The 22,983-nt window shown below is 41.3% G+C and overlaps 1 protein-coding gene across 1 annotated transcript; it reads left to right on the top strand.

Annotated features, from left to right (window-relative positions):
* Window positions 1-1,524, top strand: LOC109826777. The gene has a single exon (XM_020393799.1). The coding sequence runs from the start codon at window positions 1-3 to the stop codon at window positions 1,522-1,524; it is 1,524 nt and encodes a 507-aa protein (XP_020249388.1).

Genomic DNA, 22,983 nt, shown 5'->3' with positions numbered 1-22,983 from the left:
ATGAATCTCTCTTTTTGGAATATTAGAGGACTAAATAAGTCTTCTAAGCAGCATCTTGTCAAGCTTCATATGCAACAGAATTCTATATCTTTTATGGCTCTTTTTGAAATTAAAATCAAGACAAATAAGCTACCTATTGTAACTAGGAAAATTGCAAACACCTGGAAGTGGTATTCAAATGATCTTAACTCTAGCAAAGCTAGAATTCTTCTTCTTTGGGATCCTAATAGTCTGGAAGTTCAAATTGACAGTCAATCATCTCAGCATATCACTTGTGTGGTCAGATCTTTTGATGGCAGAATTGATTGTTTTATAACTTCAGTATATGGTCATAATCATTTGGAAAATAGAAGAGACCTTTGGCAGGAGCTAAAACAAGTCAGTTTATCTGCTGGAAATAAGCCTTGGATTCTATGTGGTGACTATAATACTATTACTGGTAGTGATGATAAACTGGGTGGTGCAGTAGTAACTGAGGCTGAAACCATGGATTTCAGGAATTTCATTGATGATTGCCACCTATCTCACATGAAAACAGATGGTTGTCATTTTACTTGGAATAACAGACAAGAAGCAAACTCAAGAGTTTGGAGTAGGTTGGATCGAGCCTTGGTAAATGATGCTTGGCTAAATTTCTATAATTCCAGTCATGTGGAATTTTTACAACCTAATTGCTCTGATCATTCTCCAGCTTTGGTTTCAGTTCATGATGATTGTGTTCAAGGTAAAAAGCCTTTTAAATTTTTCAAGATGTGGATTAAGCATGAAGATTACATTCCCACTGTCTCTTCTATCTGGAAAACTCCTATTACTGGCTGTAAGATGTTCTCTGTTGCTAGCAAAATGAAACTTTTGAAGGTAGCTCTGAAGGACCTCAACAGGAGAAATTTTCATAATATAAGTGAACAAGTAAATAGGGCAAAGATAAATCTGGACAATATTCAAAGCAATCTACAAGCTGATCCTCTCAATTCAGTACTCATTGCTCGGGAAAAAGAATGCATAGTTACCTATAACAGATTGTTGGAGTGTGAATTATCTTTCTATCAGCAAAAATCAAGGATACAATGGATAGTGCAGGGTGACAGATGTACAAATTACTTTCACTCTTCAATCAAGGCTAAGAGGCATCTTAATAGAATTAATCTTCTGTATAATGGTGCAGGTGATAGAATTACTGATGGTGAGGGAATCATTCAAGAATTTATCTCCTTTTATAAGAATCTTATGGGATCAAAAACTGTTACCCCAAAGCCTGACTGTAATGTCATTAGCAAAGGGATCTGTTTAAATGAAGCTCAAGCAATTGCACTCTCCTCTGCTGTGACTAGGGAGGAAATCAAAACAGCTGTTTTTTCCATGGATGATAATAAAGCTCCAGGTCCTGATGGATTTAATATGTCCTTTTACAAGTCTGCATGGAGTATTATAGGAGATGAAGTTTCACAGGCAATTCTTGATTTTTTTCAGAACTGGGAAACTGCTTGGTATGATAAACTCAACTTCCATATCTCTAATTCCTAAAGTGAAATGTCCAAAGACTCCTTCTGATTTCAGACCTATTGCTTGTTGTAACTGTCTATATAAGATCATTTCGAAAATTCTAGCTAACAGGATAAAGACAGTGATGGGATTTTTGATTAATGAGGCTCAAAGTGCCTTTGTTAAAGGAAGGCAAATATCAAGTAATATCTTGATGGCTCATGAGATTGTGAGGAGCTATGGCAGGAAGCACAATTCACCCAGGATCATGATGAGTATAGATATCAAGAAGGCTTTCGATACTATAAGTTGGAATTTTCTTAGAGATATGCTTACTGGTCTGGGGTTCCCTGATATCTTTACAAACTGGATCATGGTGTGCATTACATCCCCAAAATACTCTATTTCTTTAAATGGCACACTACATGGTTATTTCAAAGGAGAAAGGGGTTTGAGACAAGGTGATCCTATCTCTCCCTATTTGTTTACACTGGGTATGGAGTTCCTGTCAAGAAAATTAGACATGCTTAAAGAGGACAGATCTTTTAAATTTCATCCTAGGTGTGGTGAGTTAAAAATCACTCATCTAATATTTGCAGATGATCTCCTCCTCTTTTCTAAGGGTGACATTCATTCTGTTAATCTTTTTTTCAACTGCTTCAAGGAGTTTAGTGAGGTATCAGGTCTGGTTGCAAATCCAGAAAAATGTAAAATATTTTACAGTGGTGTTGATGAACATACCAAAAGCTTGATTAATAATCTCCTGAACTTCACAGAGGGTGCACTGCCCATCAATTACCTGGGGGTTCCTTTGATATCCAAACGATTATCATATACTGATTGTTCTCCTCTTTTAAACAAAATCTCAGATCAATTACAAGCTTGTCTGAAAAATAGAGCTCTGTCTTTTGCTGGAAGATTACAAATTATTAAGAGTACTATACTTGGCATCCAGATATATTGGACTTTAAATTATATTCTTCCTGTTAGAGTACTGCAGAAGATTGATCAAATGTGCAGGGACTTTTTATGGGGCAAAACAGATCAAAAGCATAAAATTCCTCTGGTTTCTTGGGACAAAGCCTGTTTGAATAAAAGGCTTGGTGGTCTTGGCATCTACTCAGCAACAATTTGGAATTTGGCAACTATGCTGAGATTAATATGGCATATCCATATTAATAAAGAGAGTCTATGGATCAAATGGATTCACAGTGCATACTTAAGGAATGATGATATATGGCATGTTCAGGCTAAAAACTGGGACTCATGGATGTGGAAGAAAATTTTGAAAATCAGAGATAAAGCTGTTAGTTGTTGTGGAGGTCTAAATAACTTGTTGCTGCTCATCCAATCTTGCTCTGATAATTCTAGAATCCAGATTTCAGCATTGTATAATGCTCTCTCCCCTAATTCTTCAGTTGTGCCATGGCATAGAACAGTTTGGGAGACTACAAACATCCCCAGTCACTCTTTTATCTGTTGGTTAGCAATCCAAGATAGGTTGCTCACTATTGACAGACTGATTAAGAGGGGATTAATGAATACTAACAATTGTTGTCTGTGTTCTGGTTCCGAAAACAGAAACCATCTTTTCTTTGAGTGCTGCTATTCAAGAGAAGTTTGGCTAAAAATTATGGATTGGCTCAGATTCAAATGGCAGTCCTGTGATTGGAATCAGCTTGTGATTTGGTATTGTGATAGATTGAAGGGGAATGGATTCAAGCAAAGGATCAAAAGAATGGCACTAACTACAGCAGTTTATAGTATTTGGAGAGAAAGGAATTTCAGAATTTTCAGGCAAAAAGCAAGGTCAGCTGATCAGCTTTTTAAGAATATCAAATTCAGTGTTTTTTCTTTTGTTCTCAATGGCTCTTTTAAAGCAGAAGACAGAGAATGGATCATTTCACTTTGATAGTCAGTGAGGAGAGCAATTAGCAGGTTCAGATGCTGTTAGTTGCGATTGAGATGAAGTTTTACTCAGCTGCTGACAGTTGCTGAGTTTCTTGATTGATTTTCTAAATGTCAATTTTGATATCTCATACATATTGATGAGATTCTTGATGTATATTCATTCTTACATTTGGTGATGAATAAAATCTTTCATTTACCAAAAAAAAAAAGTCTATAGTCGATTTTACTAAATAAATTAACTAAATAAGTCTATAGTTGATTTTACTAATTAAATGTTGAAAATGGACTGTTTCAAAACTTTCTCCTTATATGTTCTTCACAAGTTAATTTATTAGCTATTAGTACCACTTGGATTGTCATTTTAAGAAAGATATTTTTTTTGAGCGAAAAAACAAGGGATACACCTTGTTCATTAAAAAACAAAGTATCTGTACAAAAGAAGGATACGAACTGTATCCATTAAAAATTGGTAGATAGAAAACTTAATTTCTTAAAACTAGTGATGTATAACCTTCTTCTCCTAAACATACATGAAGGTGAAGAGAGGTCCTTAATGTCATTCACTGTTGACATGGATATAAAGGAGAAACAAAGCCGGCCATACATGTAGTATAGAGAAATTAAATTTTCTATAAACCAATTATACACCAAAAAACAGACCACAAAAGTTTATGTACATATTTCACCAAAGACTAACTAGTGTAGTTAACCACTGCTCCTAGGGATTGGTTTGTCTTCTAAAGCCCCTGCTAACTTAAGAGCATCATTTCTTCTTCTAGATCCTGCCCATTCATATAAAGCAACAATAGATGAATTAATGATAGATTGAACAGAGAATGTTATTTGCTCAAAAACAAACTTGTTCCTTGAAGTCCATAGAAACCAACAAACTGAAGAGAAAACTGAGCGACATATGATTCCATCCTTTTTATGTAGAGATTCAACAGATAGTATAAGTCCATCAAACGTTGTTGGCCAAATGCAAGGTAGATAGTTATCACTGAAGTACTTCCATACTGTTTTAGCTGTGTTACATGAAAAGAAGATATGATCTCTAGTTTCAGTTTGCATACCACATAGAATGCAAGTAGGGTCCCCTTGTCAACCTTTCTTCATGAGATTATCCTTGGTGTGCAAGTGATTCATAGATAAAAGCTATGTGAAAAGTTGAATTTTGCTTGGTAAGATAGGATTCCATACTACTTTGTAGAAAGCAGACATAATACCTATAGAATTTAAAAATTCATAAAATGATTTGACTGAGAAGGAGCCACTTGATGTAAGGGACCATTTAGGGATGTCAACTTGATTTGTAACTCTATGTAAACCAATAAGATTCATGAGATCAAGTCTGGCAGTGTGAGATACTGATGAGATGCTTCGCTTCAATAGAGGATGCTAATGCCATATATTATTATCGAAGTTACCTTGACTACGAATAGGGACATTAGTAGACAAGGCAAGACTGTATAAAGATGGATATAAACTTGATAAAGAGTTATTACCAATCCATTTGTCCTCCCAAAACCTGATATGTGCACCTGATCCTAGAGACCATGATATGAGATGTAGAAAAGCTTCTTTGTTGGAAATGATATCATTCCAAACCAAGGAGTTGTAGGCAGAACAATTAGATAATTGTAGAGAAGAGACTTTTCTGATATATAGATGATAAAGAAAAGTTCCTATGAAAGATTCTCTGTCAAAGCATTTCCATAGCCACTTGGATAGAAGAGAGATATTAAAAAGTTTGAGATCTTTCACTCCCAATCCTCCTTCTGTTTTACTCAAACATACCCTCTTCTAATTGACTAGACATTTGAAAGGTTTAGATTCACTTTTACCTGTCCAGAGGAAATTTTTCCTGATTTTATCCACTTCTTTGATCAGTCAACCTGGTAGCTTGTAGAAAGACATATAGTACAGGGGAATTGAAGAAAGAACTGAATTTAGCAAGACAAGTCTACCTCCAAATGATAAACAATTTCTCTTCCAAGAAGCAAGTTTTCTATGCAAATTATCCAATAAAGGTTGCCAATCAGATTTAGATAGTTTGCCACCCTTCAAAGATAAGCCTAGATATTTTATAGGAAGTTTATCAAGTTTGCAATTGAGGCTTGATGCTAGATAAAACCCTCTATTCTGCAGACTGCCAAAGTAAATCAGGGATAACTTTGAGTTGTTAATGGCCAAGCCTGAGATATCTTCAAAAATGTATAATATAGCCTTTAGGATAGATATATCTTTGTAGGTACTTTTCATAAAAATTAAAGTGTCATATGGAAATTGTAGGCTTTTGATGTGATTGAGAGGTTTCTTAATGTGCAGGCTAGATAATAACCCATCATCCACATTGTACATAATTATTTTGCTCAAGACATCAACTGATATGTTAAATAACAAAGGAGATAGGGGGTCTCCTTGTTTAAGACCTCTTTTGCATTTAAAAGATCTGAATGGAGATCCATTAACAAGTACTGCACAATTTGAAGTAGAAATAATATAATAGATCCAAGAGTACCATTTATCTCCAAAACCTCTAGCCTTTAGCAAATTAATAAGAAAGCTCCATCTTATAGAGTCAAAAGCTTTAGCAAAATCAATCTTAAACATGGCCACTTCCTTTTTCCTCTTTGAACAAAAGCGGATCATCTCATTTGCATTAATAAAGATAGATTCAAGGGTTGATTTTCCTTCTTGGAATGCAGTCTGAGTAGGGGCAACCAGATCCTTCATGTGAGGTGCTAATCTATTAGCTAAGATTTTCATGAAGATTTTGAAAATACAGTTATTCAAACTGATAGGCCTAAAATCTTTGACTGTTGAGCAAGTTTTTGTTTTTGGAATGAGAGTAATAAGGACTCTATTCACTCTTTGAAGGGATGAAGGATTCTGACCAAAAACGTTCATAAGATCAACAAGATCACTTTTAATTAATTCCAAGAAAGATTGGTAGAAAAGTAAAGAAAAACCATCTGGTCTTGGTGACTAGTTCGGATTCATACTAAAAACAGCATGTTTAACTTCAGATTCAGTGAAAATAGCCTCAAGATTTAAAAGATTTGGGTTATGATTAGGGTATAAAAAATCTCAGTTGACAGTCATGTTACTGTTATTTTCTTGACCAAAAAGATGTGAATAATAATCATGGAAAGCCTTAGAGATTTCTCCATTTTCTGTAATTTCTGATCCCAAGTGATTTATAGAGACTATGTGGTTAGATCTTTTGTGAATAGAAGTTGTTCTATGGAAAAAAGAAGTATTTACATCCCCTTCTTTTAGCTATTGTATGCTAGATCTTTGTGACCAATAGGTTTCTTGCTCTTGGATCATAGAAGTATAACATGACTGAAGAGACATCCTCTCATTCAACTCAGCTGAAGTTAAAAGTCTTTGTTCTTCAATTAAATCAAAGGAGTTAATTTTTTATAGCAAATTTGCTTTTCTAGAAAATAAGGATCCATATATATTTTTTCTCCACCACTTAACTCTCCTCTTCAGAAGATTCAGCTTCTTAATGAAAATATCTGCAGGATTACCTTCACATTAAAAAGATTTCCATGAATTATGAATAAAAGGAACAAAGCTTTTATTATGGAACCAGCTCTTCTCAAATCTGAATAAAGGTGAATTTGGTTTAATACCACCACTATCTAGAATTAAAGGACAATGGTCAGAGCCGAAAAAAGGGGGAGAGTATTGAAGACTTAGAGGATGCTTCCTATCCTATTCTGCATATAATAAAAATCTATCCAATCTGGCCAATGCAGGGCTGTGACGCTTATTTGACCAAGTGAATGATCGACCAGACAAAGGAAGATCAATAAGAGATGAAGAGGAAACAAAGTTTCTGAAAGAAGTGATACCCCTTAGAGAGCCAAGACTGCCATTTCGTTCTTCAGAATATAATGTAGCATTGAAGTCTCCACAAATTACCCATGGTCCATCAAAAATCTGACGTAGCCTAGAAAGCTTTCACCAACATACATCCTTATCAGCTCTATCAATGGGGGCATATATTGACGTGATAGTGAAAGACCAATTTGAAGGTAAATGAGTCAAGAACACTGAAACTAAGAATATACCAACATATGAACGGTTGAAGTTGAACGAGTTTGACCATCCAACCATAACACCATGCCTAGAGTCGGAAGAATCGAGGATACACTAGTGAGGTAATTTATTAGCTCCTATAGAACGGAGCTTCCTTGCAGAAGGTTTGCAAAGCTTTGTTTCTTGAAGACCAATAATGTCAATAGAATAAATGTGAATAAAATCCTTAACTAAACTTCTTTTCTTTGGGTCATTTAGACCTCGCACATTCCATGAAGCTAGTTTCATAGTAAAAGGATATAAAAAACCTCCTGTCTAAAAGCTATAACTTTCACTTAGCAATCTGAAGTTAACCTTTCAACTTCTTTGTCTTTCAAATTAGCTATGGAATCTTCATGCAAATTAACCCCACAATTAACCGCAATGTCCTCAAAAGCATTGTTACTCATAGCATTTAAAGTCATCTTAACAGAAGAGGATGAAGATGGAATACGTTTCGTACCTTTTTTAGAAATTTTGGAAGCATTTTTTGAAGAAGATATATGCTGCAAGAAGTTCCTGTGTTTGCGGCTGATTGTTGGCTTACTAGTTGTACGAGCAGATGTAGATGAAGTCTGTCTTTGAGAAAAGCCTGGCGGAGCTGAAGTAGACAACTGAATAGCTAGGATAACATTTGGTTTCAGCGGGAAAGCAGAGTCAGAGCAGTCTGAATTGATATTATCATTATTCTCGCCTAGAAATTTCATCCATGTTTCTTTCTCAATATAGATTGTTTGACCTTTCCAAATATGCTTGATCAAATCCACTGGAAAATCTCGAAAGGATTTGGAAAACGGCTATGAGCTGTCATTTGATGAATTGGCCTGGAAATCTGCCTGATTTATTGTTGTCAAAATAGGAGATTTTTTATTTTCCTCAAACAGCGGCAACGGATTTTCTCCCTGAAATTCCTCAACATTCAAATTACAGAGAATTACTTCTTTACCCTTCTCCACTAGCGGAACAATATTGCTATTCTGAGCCTGGGCTTTTTTCGGTGAACTTTTTGCCGGAGCAATATTAACAGCTTCTTCCTGGGTATAATTTGATCTAACCACTGAGTATCAATAACAGTCTCACCATGCATCTACATTGCATTCAGATTTGTACCAATAACATCTGATCCAATTTTCCCAACGGCAATTGGCTGAATCTCCAGGTTCACTTCCCTAATAAAAAAGTCTATTTGAGAAGTGTAAGAACAGACTATATTTTTAGGAATGCATTCTGTAGATTTAACTTTAACAAGTACTCTAACATCCTGACCATTAAGCTTGTCCTTAATGTTCTTACACCCCTTCATCATATCTCCAAAAGAGCTTACAATTTTCTTGATTATATCAAGAGACCAGAATTGAAAGGGCAAGTTCTTAATCTTAATCCATTGAAAAAAGAAGAATTCACAATTTTTATACCCATATTTTCTGTCCATGGTGCAAACCAACCCCTAAAACTTTCAAAATCCATACTTTTTTCATCAACAACTTCTGTAATTTGAAAAATAGAAGGGAATTCAACTAGGTAATGTTTTTCTTGGATAGGTATGACTTTACCCCTCCATGTCTGCCAATTGAAAAGCCATGATAACTTGATTTTGATCAAATCTAAAGAGGGATTACCTTCAGAAATGGTGAGAATTGCAAAAGTAGCAAGGACTTTTGCATTATTGCATGAAGTTGTTGACTCTGACATATCAATCTTCTTCTCCAAAGGTCTAAGATGAGATCTAAGGTGTTTGACAATGTGCCCTTCTTCATGACACTTAAAACAAATGAAAGCTCCTTTAGGGCAAAATTTGACCGAATGATGATCGTCACCATAGTTAAAGCATCGGCGAGGTTGTTTTGGATCAATGTAGTCTACTGGAAAAGGGTACCTGAGGAGCTTACTATCCATCTTATTAGCTCTTTTTCTCCGACTAACAAAAGTCCAACCTTTGCCTTGATCCGGTGCTAAGAGGGGTTTAGAAGACCCTATTTTCTTTTGCATAGAACCAAAAGAGGAGAAGGTGGGGGGATCCCTATGTGGAATTGTTTGTGGCTGATGGTTTTCAAACAGTGAACTGAACGGACATGGGAACGTATGCTGACTTGATTGGTGTATGGTGGTGGTAGCGGGTGCATGGGGAAGGGAAGAAGAAGGATTTTGAAAAACTTTTGAGATAACATATCCCTTATTGATGTCATGAGCAACCTGACGGTGTGGAGAAGAGCCAAGAATACCCTGCTGGGAAGAAGAAAGTACCTGAGTTGTCTTGATCTTCGTGAAAAATCCTGGCTTTGCGATCTCACCAAACTTCATTGTCTCTACAGGCTTCTTCGCTCTGAACTCCATCCTCGTCAAAAAACTAATCAATGTTTTAAACTGAGGTTGCACTCTCCTAGGTTTTTCTTTTAAGAAAGATATATTGTAGGTAACACCCTCTCAGGCATCAATTGAGAGGGTTTAGTGTTAGTATTTGTTTGTAAAAAAACAAAATAGTTTTACATTGGATATTTGAACATACTTTTAGAGGTTTATAAGCATTTAGTAATTATTGTACTTTTGATAAATGAGCTAAAACATAGACTTTTAAACCCATATGTTGATAGCGAATTGGAGAAACTTGTTTCTAATGAGGACTATCTCATGCTATTGAAAGTACAATAACTTTTACTATTTTAGAGTAAATTACAGTAAACCTCCATGAACTTTTTAACATCTTGCAGTAAACCCCAATAACTTTCAAAAATCATACCAAACCCCCAATAACTTTTGTAGAAAACCCCAAAGCTTAACACTATTACAATATCTGACGTGGCAAATGTAACTCACGTGACTTAAAAAGACCAACATACCCCTTAATTAAATTATCTTAAAAAATCTTTCATGATCTTTTTATATTTTCAACCCTAGAAACAAAAATCTCTCATTTTTTTTTAAAATCGATTTCCCTCTCGCCAATACCTAGGTTGCGATCCTAAACCCTAATTTTTTTTTCATTTTTTATTATCTTCAAATTGTCCTTCAAAATGTCTTGTTTTGTTTTTTCCCGATTTATGGGTGTTATCCACAAAATATGGAAACTTGTTGAGCGTTTTCTACAATTTCAAAAGTTATTGAGGGTTTAGTGTGATTTTGAAAGTTATTGGGGGTTTAATGTGATTTTTTAAAGTTCTTGGGAGGTTTATGTGATTTTGACAATTATTAAAGTTTTATTGCAAAATGCTAAAAGTTCATAGCGGTGTAGTGAAATTTACCTATTATTATTCTTAGTTTGTCATTTGTTACAGCCCAAACCGAGCAGAATGAGGAGGTTATATGTCTAATTAAATGTGATCGAGAAGTTCACCGAGTATCTGGTTGGTGTTCACCAGCAAAGTCTTGGTATCGTCCCTTCATCAGAGTATATCGAATGTTCCTGATCGCACACAGCAATTCCACAATATAAATTTTAGAAACCAAATCTCAAAGTTCATGTCTAACAAACAGTACTACCACTTTTCTCTAGAGTTATATTATATTTGAGTAGAGTCCAACATCTTGAATGGTAAAAAACCAACTTGGTCGGTAGTTTCATGAGCATGTTTTCAAAAGAGTCCAACAACCTGGTTGGTAAATTCATGAGCATGTTTTCACTTTTTCCGGCCGGGAATAATGCTTTAGGTTGGGAAATTATAGAAAAGGAAAATACTTTGTCCCATGAATATTTTTTTTCATGATATTTCAAGTTTCTACTTTATATAGTCTTCCGAATTGTGTGCTTGACATCAATCTCAATATGGCGTTTAATTCCTTCAGGTCCGGTTTAGCAAATGGTTAAGGAAGAGGGATTAAAAAGAAAGGTTAACTTAGTTAATCCATCGTGAAGGATTAAAAAAATTCTAAACCCGTTTGGATACGATAGTTAAGACAATGGGTTAAGTCTTTTGTATTTGGCAAATGAAGAGGGATTAAAGAGATTAATCTCGTTATTTTTTAAAAAATACCACGTTCGCCCTTATTGAAGATTTATAAATAATTACCTCATCAAAAACGAAAAAATTAGACAATTCCCATGTATACTATATAAGAACCTCATTATTTTTACAAGCCACAAACAAATCAATATTTACGACTAAAATAAAATATTGACATGTTTAAAAAAGTTTGTACTAAGCATACATAACCATGGTCAACTTGCTATAGGGAGACATACCCAGCCAAAGGAGGAATCAAAGTGAATAAACAAAATAACCAGCTCCAATATCAGGAGGAATGCAACACACAACAATGCAACACACAACCATTTCTTCTTAAAACTGGATAAGGATTGGTCCTGGCCAAGTTATTAGAAGATCACCAAACTGACCCTATAGGATCCGAATAAACAACCAAGAAGTGAGTACATGCAACACACGACAATGGGATTAGTGCTGCACAGAGATGGGCAAGAAGTGACAAAGTAGAAAAAAATGTAAATAATCAGATCCAAATTTTTAACTACAAAATGGATAACGATCTATTATAATTTATTACATAACTCCCCAGACTCAAATTTCAAACCCATTAACCCTTCATTTAACCTCTCGCCAAACGCAGCCTCAGAGTGTGAGTAAGATAAAACTTTTTTATCAAAACATATTGTTTTCTCGTTAAACAGTTTAAACTCATGCTTCAAATTGAAAGGGGATACAAGGAAGCTACATTGCTAGTGAAAAGCCATAGACAAAGGGAAAAAAATGGGAGAGAGAGGAGCGGGGGCGATAACGTTCACGAAGGAGGGAGAAACATCTAAGTTTGCTGCAACTCAGGTACGTCATCAATCCCATCATGGTGTTTTGGGCTCTTCACCTCCTCGCCAGGTTTTGTATCATCTCGAGAAGGGTTACGTCATTTCTAAGATGTTTAAAAATCCTTCTCTGCCTAGTTCCAATGCATCTGCAGAAGGTCCAAAGTTTAAGGCTCGCTCTTTTTCCCATTTCCCTCGCCCTTTCAACTCCCTTTTCGATAACCATCTTCCTCCTAAGAAAAACCCTTTTTTTCCTCCATCGCAAAACCATCTAGGGTTTTCTGGTTCAGAGGAAAATCAAGGGTGGACTACGGTTACTCGTAAAAGAAGGGTCGTCCTATGGATAAGGAGATGCTTCAATTGTGGTGATGAACGCCACACTACCAGATTCTGTCCTAAGGGTGCTTATATTTGCTTCAATTGTCATGAGGAGGGGCATATTGCCAAGCGTTGCAGATCTCATATGCGTCCTCTAGAAAAAAAATTAGATTTATCTGATTCCTCTACTCTTTGCAATAACTCTAAGGTCCTCGCTTCTTTTGCCATCATGACTGTTACAGAGGGCTCTCCTTCTCTTGAGTTGCTTAAGATCAAATTATCTCTGATTTTTCAATGGCAGAATTGGTCTGGTAAAGTTATCCCTATTCAAGGAAACAGATTTTTAGTAGAATTTCCATCTATTTTCCAGCTATCAGAGGCAGTAGATGTGAAATCATATGACTTTGAAAAGTTTAAGGGATGGTTTGCACCATGGACTGAAAATATTGGCATGAAAATAGTTGATTCAGCTTTCTATCAATGGATCAAAATCAAAAATCTCCCTCTTCATTTTTGGTCTTTTGACATTCTTGAGAAGATTGTCAGTTCTTTTGGTGAAATGATTAAGGGATGCAAAAATCTAAAGGACAAGTTAAATGGTCAGGATGTACGTGTTCTCGTCAAAGTGAAAACGGCTGACTATATCCCTAAAACAATAGTTTGCTCTTATACTTCCCAAGTTGACTCTTTTACTAGAGAAGTTTCTTTAGAGATTATCCCTATAGGAATTGGCCAATTGGGTTCTGAGGTCATTGGCAAGCATCTTAATGCCATGCAAGCTCAAGGTGATATTATTCTTGAATCTCAGTGGTCAGAGCAAGTAACTACACCTGTAGTTGTGTCGCCAAAAATGCCCCAACATCAGGCTATCAAACTAGTGCTTGATAAAGGGAAAGGTTTTATGGCCCCTTCTCTGCCTATTTCAAAACCAGCTAATTTTCAGGACTTTCTTTTTGGATCGATCGTGCCTAAGGAAAATTTTCAAATTCAAAATTCGGCTATTATGGAAGAGGATCCTAAGGATTTAATTCTGGCTGATCCTAAGGTGAATTTTTAGGAGGATTTGTTGCATGATAATTCAGATTCTATCCCGGATTCTCTCCAAGATTTTCCTCTTAATCTGGTCAAACAGACATGGAAGGGTCGTACAATTTTCATTGAAAAATCCACTTGGCTTAATTATATTGGAGGGAAATCTGCTTCATCAAATTCAAACTCTTCAGCAACTTCTTTACCGCCAAAACCATCAGCAACTCCTTCAGTTCACTTTACCAACTCTGTTCCACCAGGATTTTCTCGGCGGCCTGCATCTGCATCATCCCCTCCTTCCGTTCGTAAGACTTATCTCGGTCGGAAAAATAAAAGCTTCCTTAAGCTAGCTTCTTCTTCTAAAATGATGGCCACCCAGTCGAAAAAAGGTACTCAATCTTCATCCTCCTCCTCATCATCTTCTGCTTTGCCGATTAATTCACTTGAAAAGAATGATTTTGACCTTATTGCTGAAAATTGTGGTCTTACTTTATCGGAGAAGTCTATGAACATTATTCAATCCAAAGAAGTAGAGAGGAATAAAGAGGCTAAATGATGGTTGACTGATTTTGGGTTAGTTGTTGGTAGGTTTTATATATTCCTTTTCAATGAAATTTACTTCTTGGAATGTTCGGGGTCTTAATGGTCCAATTAAAAGACGGCTGGTTAAGGATTTTCTTCATAGCCAATGTATTGATGTTGCTGGTCTTCAAGAAAGTAAGCTTTCTGATCCTACTCCTAGAAAACTTCAATCAATTGGGGGCAGGAGACTTTCCCAATGGTGTCATCTTAACTCCATAGAATCTAGAGGAGGAGTTTTAGTAGGATGGTCTGATGCCTTTTCCTTAGTCCAGTCATATGCAGGGGTCTTCTCTGTTTCAGTTCACCTTCATCATAAACCAACAAATTGGTATTTTATTTTCACATCCGTTTATGCTCCTATTGACAGAGAAGATAGAGCAGTCTGTTGGTGGGAGTTAGACAGAATTCGTTACATTCTTCCTGGTCTGTGCATCCTATGTGGAGATTTCAATGTTACCTTATCATCTGATGAACGAAATGGTCGTGCTGGATCTTCCAGGGACATAAAGTCTTTTAGGGACTTCATCTCCTCTTTATCTCTAATCGACTTACCTTTATCTGGTAGATGCTTTACTTGGTCAAATAAAAGGCATAACCCCACTTTGGCAAGGCTTGACAGATTCCTTATTAATTCTGATTGGGAAAATAAATTTCCTCTGTACATCCAATCCTCTCCACCTGCATCTGGTTCTGATCATTTCCCTATTATCCTTGATAGTGGTGGGTTGAAGAATTTCCATCCTATTTTTCGTTTTGAGAGAAGTTGGTTCCATAACACAGATTTCATTCCTTTTGTTTCTAAATGTTGGCTTTCTTTTCAAGTTCATGGAAATCGTGTTGACACCTTCATTTTTAAATTAAAGCTCTTGAAGAAAAGGCTCAAATGGTGGAAAAAGAATGTCCTTGGGTGTATTTCTTCTAGAAAGTCAGATGTTTTAACAAAAATTAATGCTTTTGATTTGATAGAAGAGCAAAGGCCTCTTTCAGATTCGGAGTTGTAGGGTGAAAATTTTGATTTTCCGGAAACAGGGAGTTTCGTTTGTATTGATAAGAAAGCTTATTATAAACTAATAATCAAATGATTACAACAGAAGCAGAGGGAATGCCCTCTTTGTTTTTGTGGGGACTTTCGGTGGCTATAGGATGCTTCGCTCGATGCTCGTGTCGAGTTTGCTTCCCTTGGACCGTTCGAATGAGGTTGCTGGGGAGCTTCAGTACGCAGTAGAAGCTCGGGTCGATAGAGTTCGGGTCTTCTAGTTCGCCGGTGATCGGGGTTCGGAACTAGGAAGTGGTGCTGCAATGCAAGGATTATGCAGAGAGCTTTTGGTTCAATCAGCTGATCCCACTATGAACGGATTGCTCAATCGCTGGAACAGCTGAGTCTCTTCTTCTTGACCTGGAAGAAAAGCTGAACTTGAACCTCTTTTTCTTGTAGCTAGAAGAAGCCCTTAAGTAGCGGAGAGACGGTCTGGTCTTTCTTCGACTCATGGGATGTGACCATGTCTTGTCGAGAGACGTCTCGTTGCTTTTCTAAAATCTGAGTGGTCATTCGAAGGATTGTGCTTTATGTCATATCACATGGGAATAGGAAGGCCTTTCCTTGTACGTGAAATAATGGCTGCCTACTACTCAAGTGGCTTGGGTCAGCACGCTGCTGGATCCAGCTCTTATCTTGAACTGGTAATGGCTGCCTACTACTCAAGTGGCTTGGGTCAGCACGCTGCTGGATCCAGCTCTTATCTTGAACTGGAGAGACAAGCCGCATTTATGAGCGCGCAGGTAGATCCGACGCCTGTCTGATCATTCGCACCGTGAGTAACTTTCCGTCGGGCTTGGGACACTGCGCCTTCCCTTTTCTTGGTCAGGAAACGTGGGGGTAGGTACACAGTGTTCGAGCTGATTTGACCGACTTGCCGAATGTAGCATGAATTCTGCTCTTTGACTTAGACGGGCGAAGTGAACTGCATTTATGGAAGTGCAGGCTTAATTCGGCACTTGTCCGATCATTCGTACCGTGTGCGGTCGTTTGGCGTGCCTTAAGCGTGGTACCTTCTCCTTTCCGGTCCAAAGAGGTTGTGAAGTAGGTGCACAGTACTCGAGTGGGTCTGGCCAAGTTACCGAGTATCGGCGGATCCGTCTTCTGACTCAGACAGCCGAGGTGAGTTGCATTTATGAATGCTCAGGTCGACTCGACACCTGTTCAGTCTTTCGTACCGTGCGTACTGTGAGTGGCCGCTTGACGGTCTTGGAGTACTGTGCTTTCTCCCTTCGGGTTGAAGGAGGCGGGAAAGCATGTCCTTGGCACTCAAGTGGGTTCGGGCGGTTCACCGAATGCTGGCGTACTCCCTCCTTGACTCAGACAGTTAAGGTGAGCTGCATTTATGAATCGTTCGGATTGACTCGACACCTGCCCAGTCCTTTGTACTATGAGCGGCCGCTTGACGATCCTGGAGTACTGTACCTCCTCCCTTTGGGTCGAGAGAGATGGGGAAGCCCGCCTCAGTATGTGGGGTAGCAGATGTGTGGCCCTATTGGCGGTCTCGAGGTTTGCTGGCGGATTTGATTGTAGACCTGCTCGGGCGAGTTGCGATTCGCGTAGCTCTGGGCGACTTCACAATACAGGCGGATTCCTTGTGAACCTTTGGCGGTATTTTTTACCGTCTACAAGACCCCCTTCAAAGTTTTCAGACCTAAATCGGCTTGGTGTGGTTTGGAATACTTTGAATAAAGAAGTTTTTTTTGGTGAAACCAGTATATTCGGTTTCTTCTAGGATTTTTAGCAAATCCCTAGCTATCAACGGGTTTGATGTGCCTTTACCGATTACTGTTTGAATCGGGTTAGTCATACTATTCCCCTTAGTATGATGAGTTGTCGAGTAGTTTCTCTTAGGCTTTGCGCTAAGATTTCTACTCTGACCCTTAGCCGTCTGGGGCGCGGGTTTGAACAAGGTCACCTTATTGGTTTCGGGATTTCGGGCAAATCGCTTGCTTCCCAAAGGTGGACGAAGCGTACAGGCGAAGTTTAAGCTTTGATGGCAAAATTTCACTCGACCCGCGGATTTTATCAGCGCTTCCGCTGATGAGACCGCTTATTCGGGCGAAAGTAAACTTAGTGAGAGAGGACCGCGTGTCCCCCAAGGTGGTGGGGCCCCATCTTGTCCCTCTTTTCCCCCCTTTTTTTTGTGATTTGTCAGTTCGACATCAACTTCGCGTGCCTCGTTTAGATTGTGGCCGTGATTTTCGAATCCAACCGTCGGATGTAGCCGCCAATTTTGGTCTTTTCGATATACTGGGGGTGATCTGGGCCGTTGATCTCGATCGTGGCCACGTCTCCCGTTCGTGGGGGTTTCGTCTTTCAGGTCGTGGCCACGTGGGAAATTAGGTCTTTTTAAACGAGCTCCCTTCTCCCCTCGAGAGCTGCTGTGTTCGAAAATCGAAAACTTTTTTCAAGGAGATAGAGTTCTGCTCCGTCTTTCAATGGTGCCACGATCCAAGAAGTGTATTGCAAAGGGAAAGGGGCCCAGACGCTTTTTCGACCGTCTTTCCGCCGGTGCGCCCCTCCGCATGCCGGAGCCGCGTTCAGGTAAGTCGCGAGATCCTCCTGGTGTTGGTTATGTCGCTCATCCTTCTGGAATTCCGTCGTCCCTTGGTAGCTTCCCCAATTTGGGGTTAAATTGGCCCCATTTGCCTTCATAGGGTGATTTCTGCCTCCTCGGGCGAACTCAAATTCTAACGGGAAGGGGGGGCGAACCTGGCTTTTTGATAGGCGAGTTCGGCCCTTTCCTGGTAGAGGGGAGAATTGTCTGTACGGACAGACCTTGTTCGAAACGGGTTTCCCCTTTCGACAAGCGAATTCGCCCATACCTGTTCGATGGGCAACTTCGCTCTTACGGCGGATTTTGTCTCGACTAACTTTTTGCTCTTTTTCGCAGCAACTTTTTCTGACGAGGCCTTTCCGGAGGGTGTGGCCGTTGGCCACGCCGGGGGTGCGGGTTATACTGCACCTCCTCGGTTTCCTTCTCTGGCTCCGGTACCCGCGTTCACTGTTGATAAGCCTCACGGCTTGGTGAAGAGGGTCTCGGACGGGTATCACCTGACACTGCGCGAGCTGACGACTGATGCGGTGCTGACAGATGATGCCAGGACAGAGTTGCCAAAGCCTCAATTTCTGTTCGGCGATGCATCGACCGATCCTTCCGTTCTGCTACTCAAAGAGAGCAGGTGGTTCCATACGGTGGAAGGGACTCACTATTACCTTCCTAGTATGCCGAGAGGATTCTCGATTGTCGAGCTGCGGTCTCTCGCGGTCCCTCGCGTGATGAATTGGGACTTGACTCCGACTCAGGACGGTGTTACCTGTGGTGTTTTTACGGGCTCTTCGGCTGGGTATGGAGTGGAGAGTTCTTGTAAGCATGTTAAGGGTCTGCGCCCTGGCCTGCTGTCCAATGAGCCGTCGGCCAGGAGAGACAACAAGGCGGTGGCGGAGACTTTCCGCGCCATCCGGGGAGCTTCTTACGTGTCGGAGGTTCCCCCCCAAAGACTTTAGGGTCCCAGGGTGGGTATACTCGGCGCCTGGTAGCGACACTTGGTGGTCCAAGATCACCGATTATGTCCTGGCCGAGAATTCCGACCTCAAGGATTCGGAGCTGTTCGTAGCCATTCAAGCCACTCGACACGGTTTGCGGATCAACGCTTCCCAGTTCCACAGCATCCTGGAACTGTACTGCGCTGAGAGCGGCATGTTCTTTACCCCTAACGGTGAGCTTGGTATTACCCCTCACAAAATGTATGATGTGTCAGGGCTGCCTCTGGGGGACTTTCCCTATGAAGAGTACGTCCCGGACCAAGACGAGATTGATCAGCTCTCGAATCATTCCCCCTTAGCGGTTGAAACTCTGTGGGAGCTACTCTGCCACTACCATATCTGCCTCGGTACTTTAGGGGCATCAGATCACAGAGGGAAGAAGAAGAGGACCCCGGGCATCAGTCACAAGAATTGGGCTGATTATATGTTCTCAGGGAATGATATCAAGGGGAAGCCAGCTCTCCCGCTAGGCGAATGCTACCACTCTGAAGTGGAGACGAGAACAGCCGAAGAGGGGAGCACCATAACTCTCGAACGTGACGAGGGCGGATTTAAATCTGGTACGGTCCTTCACTCGTTCCATCATCAGGCGAAGTCCCCCATATCCGGGAAGGCTCTACTCGCGGGGTACCTCATGCTATGGCTGAAGAGGTGCGTAGTCCTCACTCACTCTTTCGAGACGATTCCTGTGGAGGTCGTGTATCCCGCAGTTTTCTTAGCTTACGGGAAGTCTTACGCTCTGGTGTCGGCGACGATAGCGTGCATTCACCGGGGGCTCCGCACCCTGACGGCCCAGTTCTGCCATGTATCGACCCTCGATGCGGGGGGGACCCCTAACCCTAGAGTGGGGCTGCCGTATACTTATTTGATGGCATGGTTTGTCTGCCATTGTGAGTGCTTGATGAGCGCCCCTGCAGCTCTTCAAGGAGATAAGTTTGTTCCGTTTGTCGAGCGCCTGGGGAGGTGCTCTTGGAAGTGCAAGGACATTTCTGATGCACGGAAGACGCTCTCCCACTTCGTTCACTATAATTTCCGCCGTTTCTTCCCCTATTTCAGTGGAGGAGGATACGGGGAGTCTCTCAAAGATGTGCCAACGGTGGATCATCACACGGTTCTCTTGCACGGCGCCTTCCGTTGGTTGGTGAACATCCGGCCGGGCTATCACATCCTTCGAACAGGCTCCGTGTGCTATCTTGAGCCATATGTCCCTTGTAGGTTCGCTCGCCAGCTTGGGTATGACCAACTGTATGTTGGCAACGCCAACCCCTTTCTGCACTTCGAAGGGGGGTTGGTGGACGGAGCTCGGGGGTGATTCTGGACTCATGCTGGCGGTACCCATGCTCGCTTTGAACTGCCTGTGAAGGATCGTGATTTGCATCACACTCTCCTGTACTATAGGTGGTATCGGGGTGCCAGTGCTGATCCCGAAGGCTTTTGGTTCGGTGGCTCGTGTTTGGCGGAACAGGGGCATATTCCTAGAAGGCCTCCTCGTACTTCGAGACGGAGAGGCCACCAGACCGTTAAGGAGTGGTTGTCCGAGGACCCAGCTGAGGACATCGAAGGCGGTGACCCGGGTCCAGACGAATCTGAGGCGCCGGAGACGTGAGCTCCTTCTCCTAGGCTTCCCTCGGATCCCCAAGGTCAGCGTGGGGAGCCTGTCGAGTTGACCCGAGCGGGTGAACGTCTGGAGTAAGCCCGGAGCTCAATCGCTGGGCGGATGGGGATGCCCCTGCTATCTCCAAGCAGCTCGTTGCTCACCAAACGGCAGCGAGAAGCGGCGGAGGGTTTCAGAAAACGGGAGCGGCCAAGAAGGCTCGTGTGAAGAGACACGGGGACCGCACAGAAGCGGCGGACGGTAGGGGCGATATGTCGCCTGGGTAGTGGGAGCAGTCTCAACTACCCCTTCGCCGTATCACGGGACTTCTGGTGACTTCGAAGGACACCCTTCCTATCATACTGATGTGGGGCCACCGGCGAAGGGAATCTCAACGACTCCTGCATCTATACCAAGTGGTAATTTTCCTGGCACAGTACTCTTGTGTACGAAGTTGGGTTCGTATTCTCCGACTATTCGTATTGAATCTGTGCAGGTACGGTTGAGAAAGCGATCCTCATTCCCTCTGATGAGGAGGAGGGGAGTGGAGACAAGGGAGAACTAGGGGGTTCAGGTAAGTATGGGTTTTAGCGTTGTTGATGTGTCTAAGCCGAAGGGGCATTCATCAATCTTCCTTTTTGCATTCGCAGTTGGCCCTTCTTATGAAGCTACTGGCAAGGAGGATCCTCCCTCTTGGGAGGGATATTCAGGTGAGTCGGAGAAGGATGATAACGCCTCGGTCTATGAGGTAATATCGAGCGAGGAGGAAGTGTCGCCCCCTTCAGGTCAACAAGGGGGAACCTCCATTTTCGAGGGAGCACCGGTCGGGGGTGAGCGTTCAGTGCGAGAGTCCCCAACTCAAGGGGGAACCCCCACTGGGCTGATGGCTACTTCCTTGTCTGTGGTGACCTGCTATTCTACTGCTGCCACGCTGGTGGCACCAACGGTTGTTCCGACTCTAGCGGCGCCAATCGTTGCTTCCGCGGTCATGACCACCAGTACCTCCATTGTGACTTCTTCTCTGGCCGAGGACGCCGCTCTCTCCCCCTTGGAATGCTGGCGAAAGAGGAAGGTGACACGAGCCCTGGTCAACTTCCAAGACACTTTGGCTCACTGCATCCAGTTGGCCTTAGAGGAGAGTTGTCCCTTCGAGGAGTTCAAGGAAGATCTCGAACACGACTCGCACCTCTTACTCAAGAGGCTTGGCGCCACTGCGGCGAAGCCCTACTTCCGACGTCTGAACGAAGTAGAGAGTGCTGTTCAGCAGCTGCTCGCCCTTCGCGCGGAAAGTTCCGCTCTTGTTGATCTCGTCTCCCGCAAAGTTCAAGTAGCTATGGCAGAGCGTGATCGCCGCCTAAACGAGACTATGTCGCTGGAGATAAAGTTGTCCGCGGAGTTGGAGCAGGCCAAGACTGAGGATGAACGAGTGGCCCACGAGCAACCAATCGTCTCTCCCGCCTTTCCTTCGAAATAGAGAGGCTGAAACGGGTTATAGCTGATGCACAGGCTTCCCTGGTCGTTCAAGAGAAGGCTCGTGATCAGGTGGCAAAGGAGTTGGAAGGCATCGAGTCTCGTCGGCAATTGGTCACTGACTCTGTTAAGGAGAAGGACAGAGCTCTCAAGGATGTCAAAGAGACCATTCAGGACTTAATCTCGCGCACAGAGGAAGATCTTCGTCGAGAGGTCTTAAGGAGGCTCGAGCTTCGCCACGCTGGCGAAATTTGTGAGGCAGAGCTGCGATTGAGAGCCTTGTAACTTGCCTTTGATTTCTCATTTGTAATAGGACTCCTTTTATGAACGGAATTATCCTTTTGTTTCGACTATTATTGCTTGCGTGCATACTATATATATATATATAATATATATATATTATATAATATATATATATATATATATAATATATAATATATATATATATATATATATATATATATATTATATATATATATATTATATATATATAGTATATATATAATATATATAATATATATATAATGTATGTATGTATGTATGTATGTAATGTAGTATTTTTTGTGGTAACACGTCGCTGGCGTTTGGCCGTGGGAAAACGTCTCAATTGGAGATATTCAATTGCAAATATTGTTTCGCATGCTAGCGGCGATTTTACCCAGAGGGCGAATCCGGCAAGTCGTCATACTAAAACCGTGATTTTCGGTTACGGTGGGATCCGCCCTTTGCGGGTCCAGTGTGTTTACCGCCACGTGGAACGTCGGTTACGCGAGACGTGGTTGCGCCGCTACGTAATAATTGCGGTGCGACGGGCCCCCTCCTTCGTCCTTCAACCCCCCTCCAGGCCGTTGGTTAAAGATCATGCCTCGAAACTGTCGAATCTTGGTCGTTCGTAAGGGATCCGAATTGTTCGGCCTTCCTTTCAACTGTTTGGGCCTGAAGGGTCCAATCGAACCATCGACAACTGACTAGGGTCGGGGTATTTAACGCCCTTATCCCCTGTTACGAGGATCTATGGTTTCTTTCATCATCTTCCCCCAGAGTAAACCCGAATTTTTTCTTCCTCATACTCCTGATGGCGCCAAAGGTGAAGAGAGTTGCTTCTAAGAAAAGGAAAGAACTGTCTTCTTCGGGCACTGCTGAGGTTGCCGTGGCCGAAGGTATCGTTTC

This window comes from Asparagus officinalis, chromosome 10 (assembly GCF_001876935.1).
Source record: "Asparagus officinalis chromosome 10, Aspof.V1, whole genome shotgun sequence".
Lineage (NCBI taxonomy): Eukaryota > Viridiplantae > Streptophyta > Magnoliopsida > Asparagales > Asparagaceae > Asparagus > Asparagus officinalis.
The sequence above is the reverse complement of the archived record's forward strand: the minus strand, read 5'-3'. Positions and strand labels throughout refer to the sequence as shown.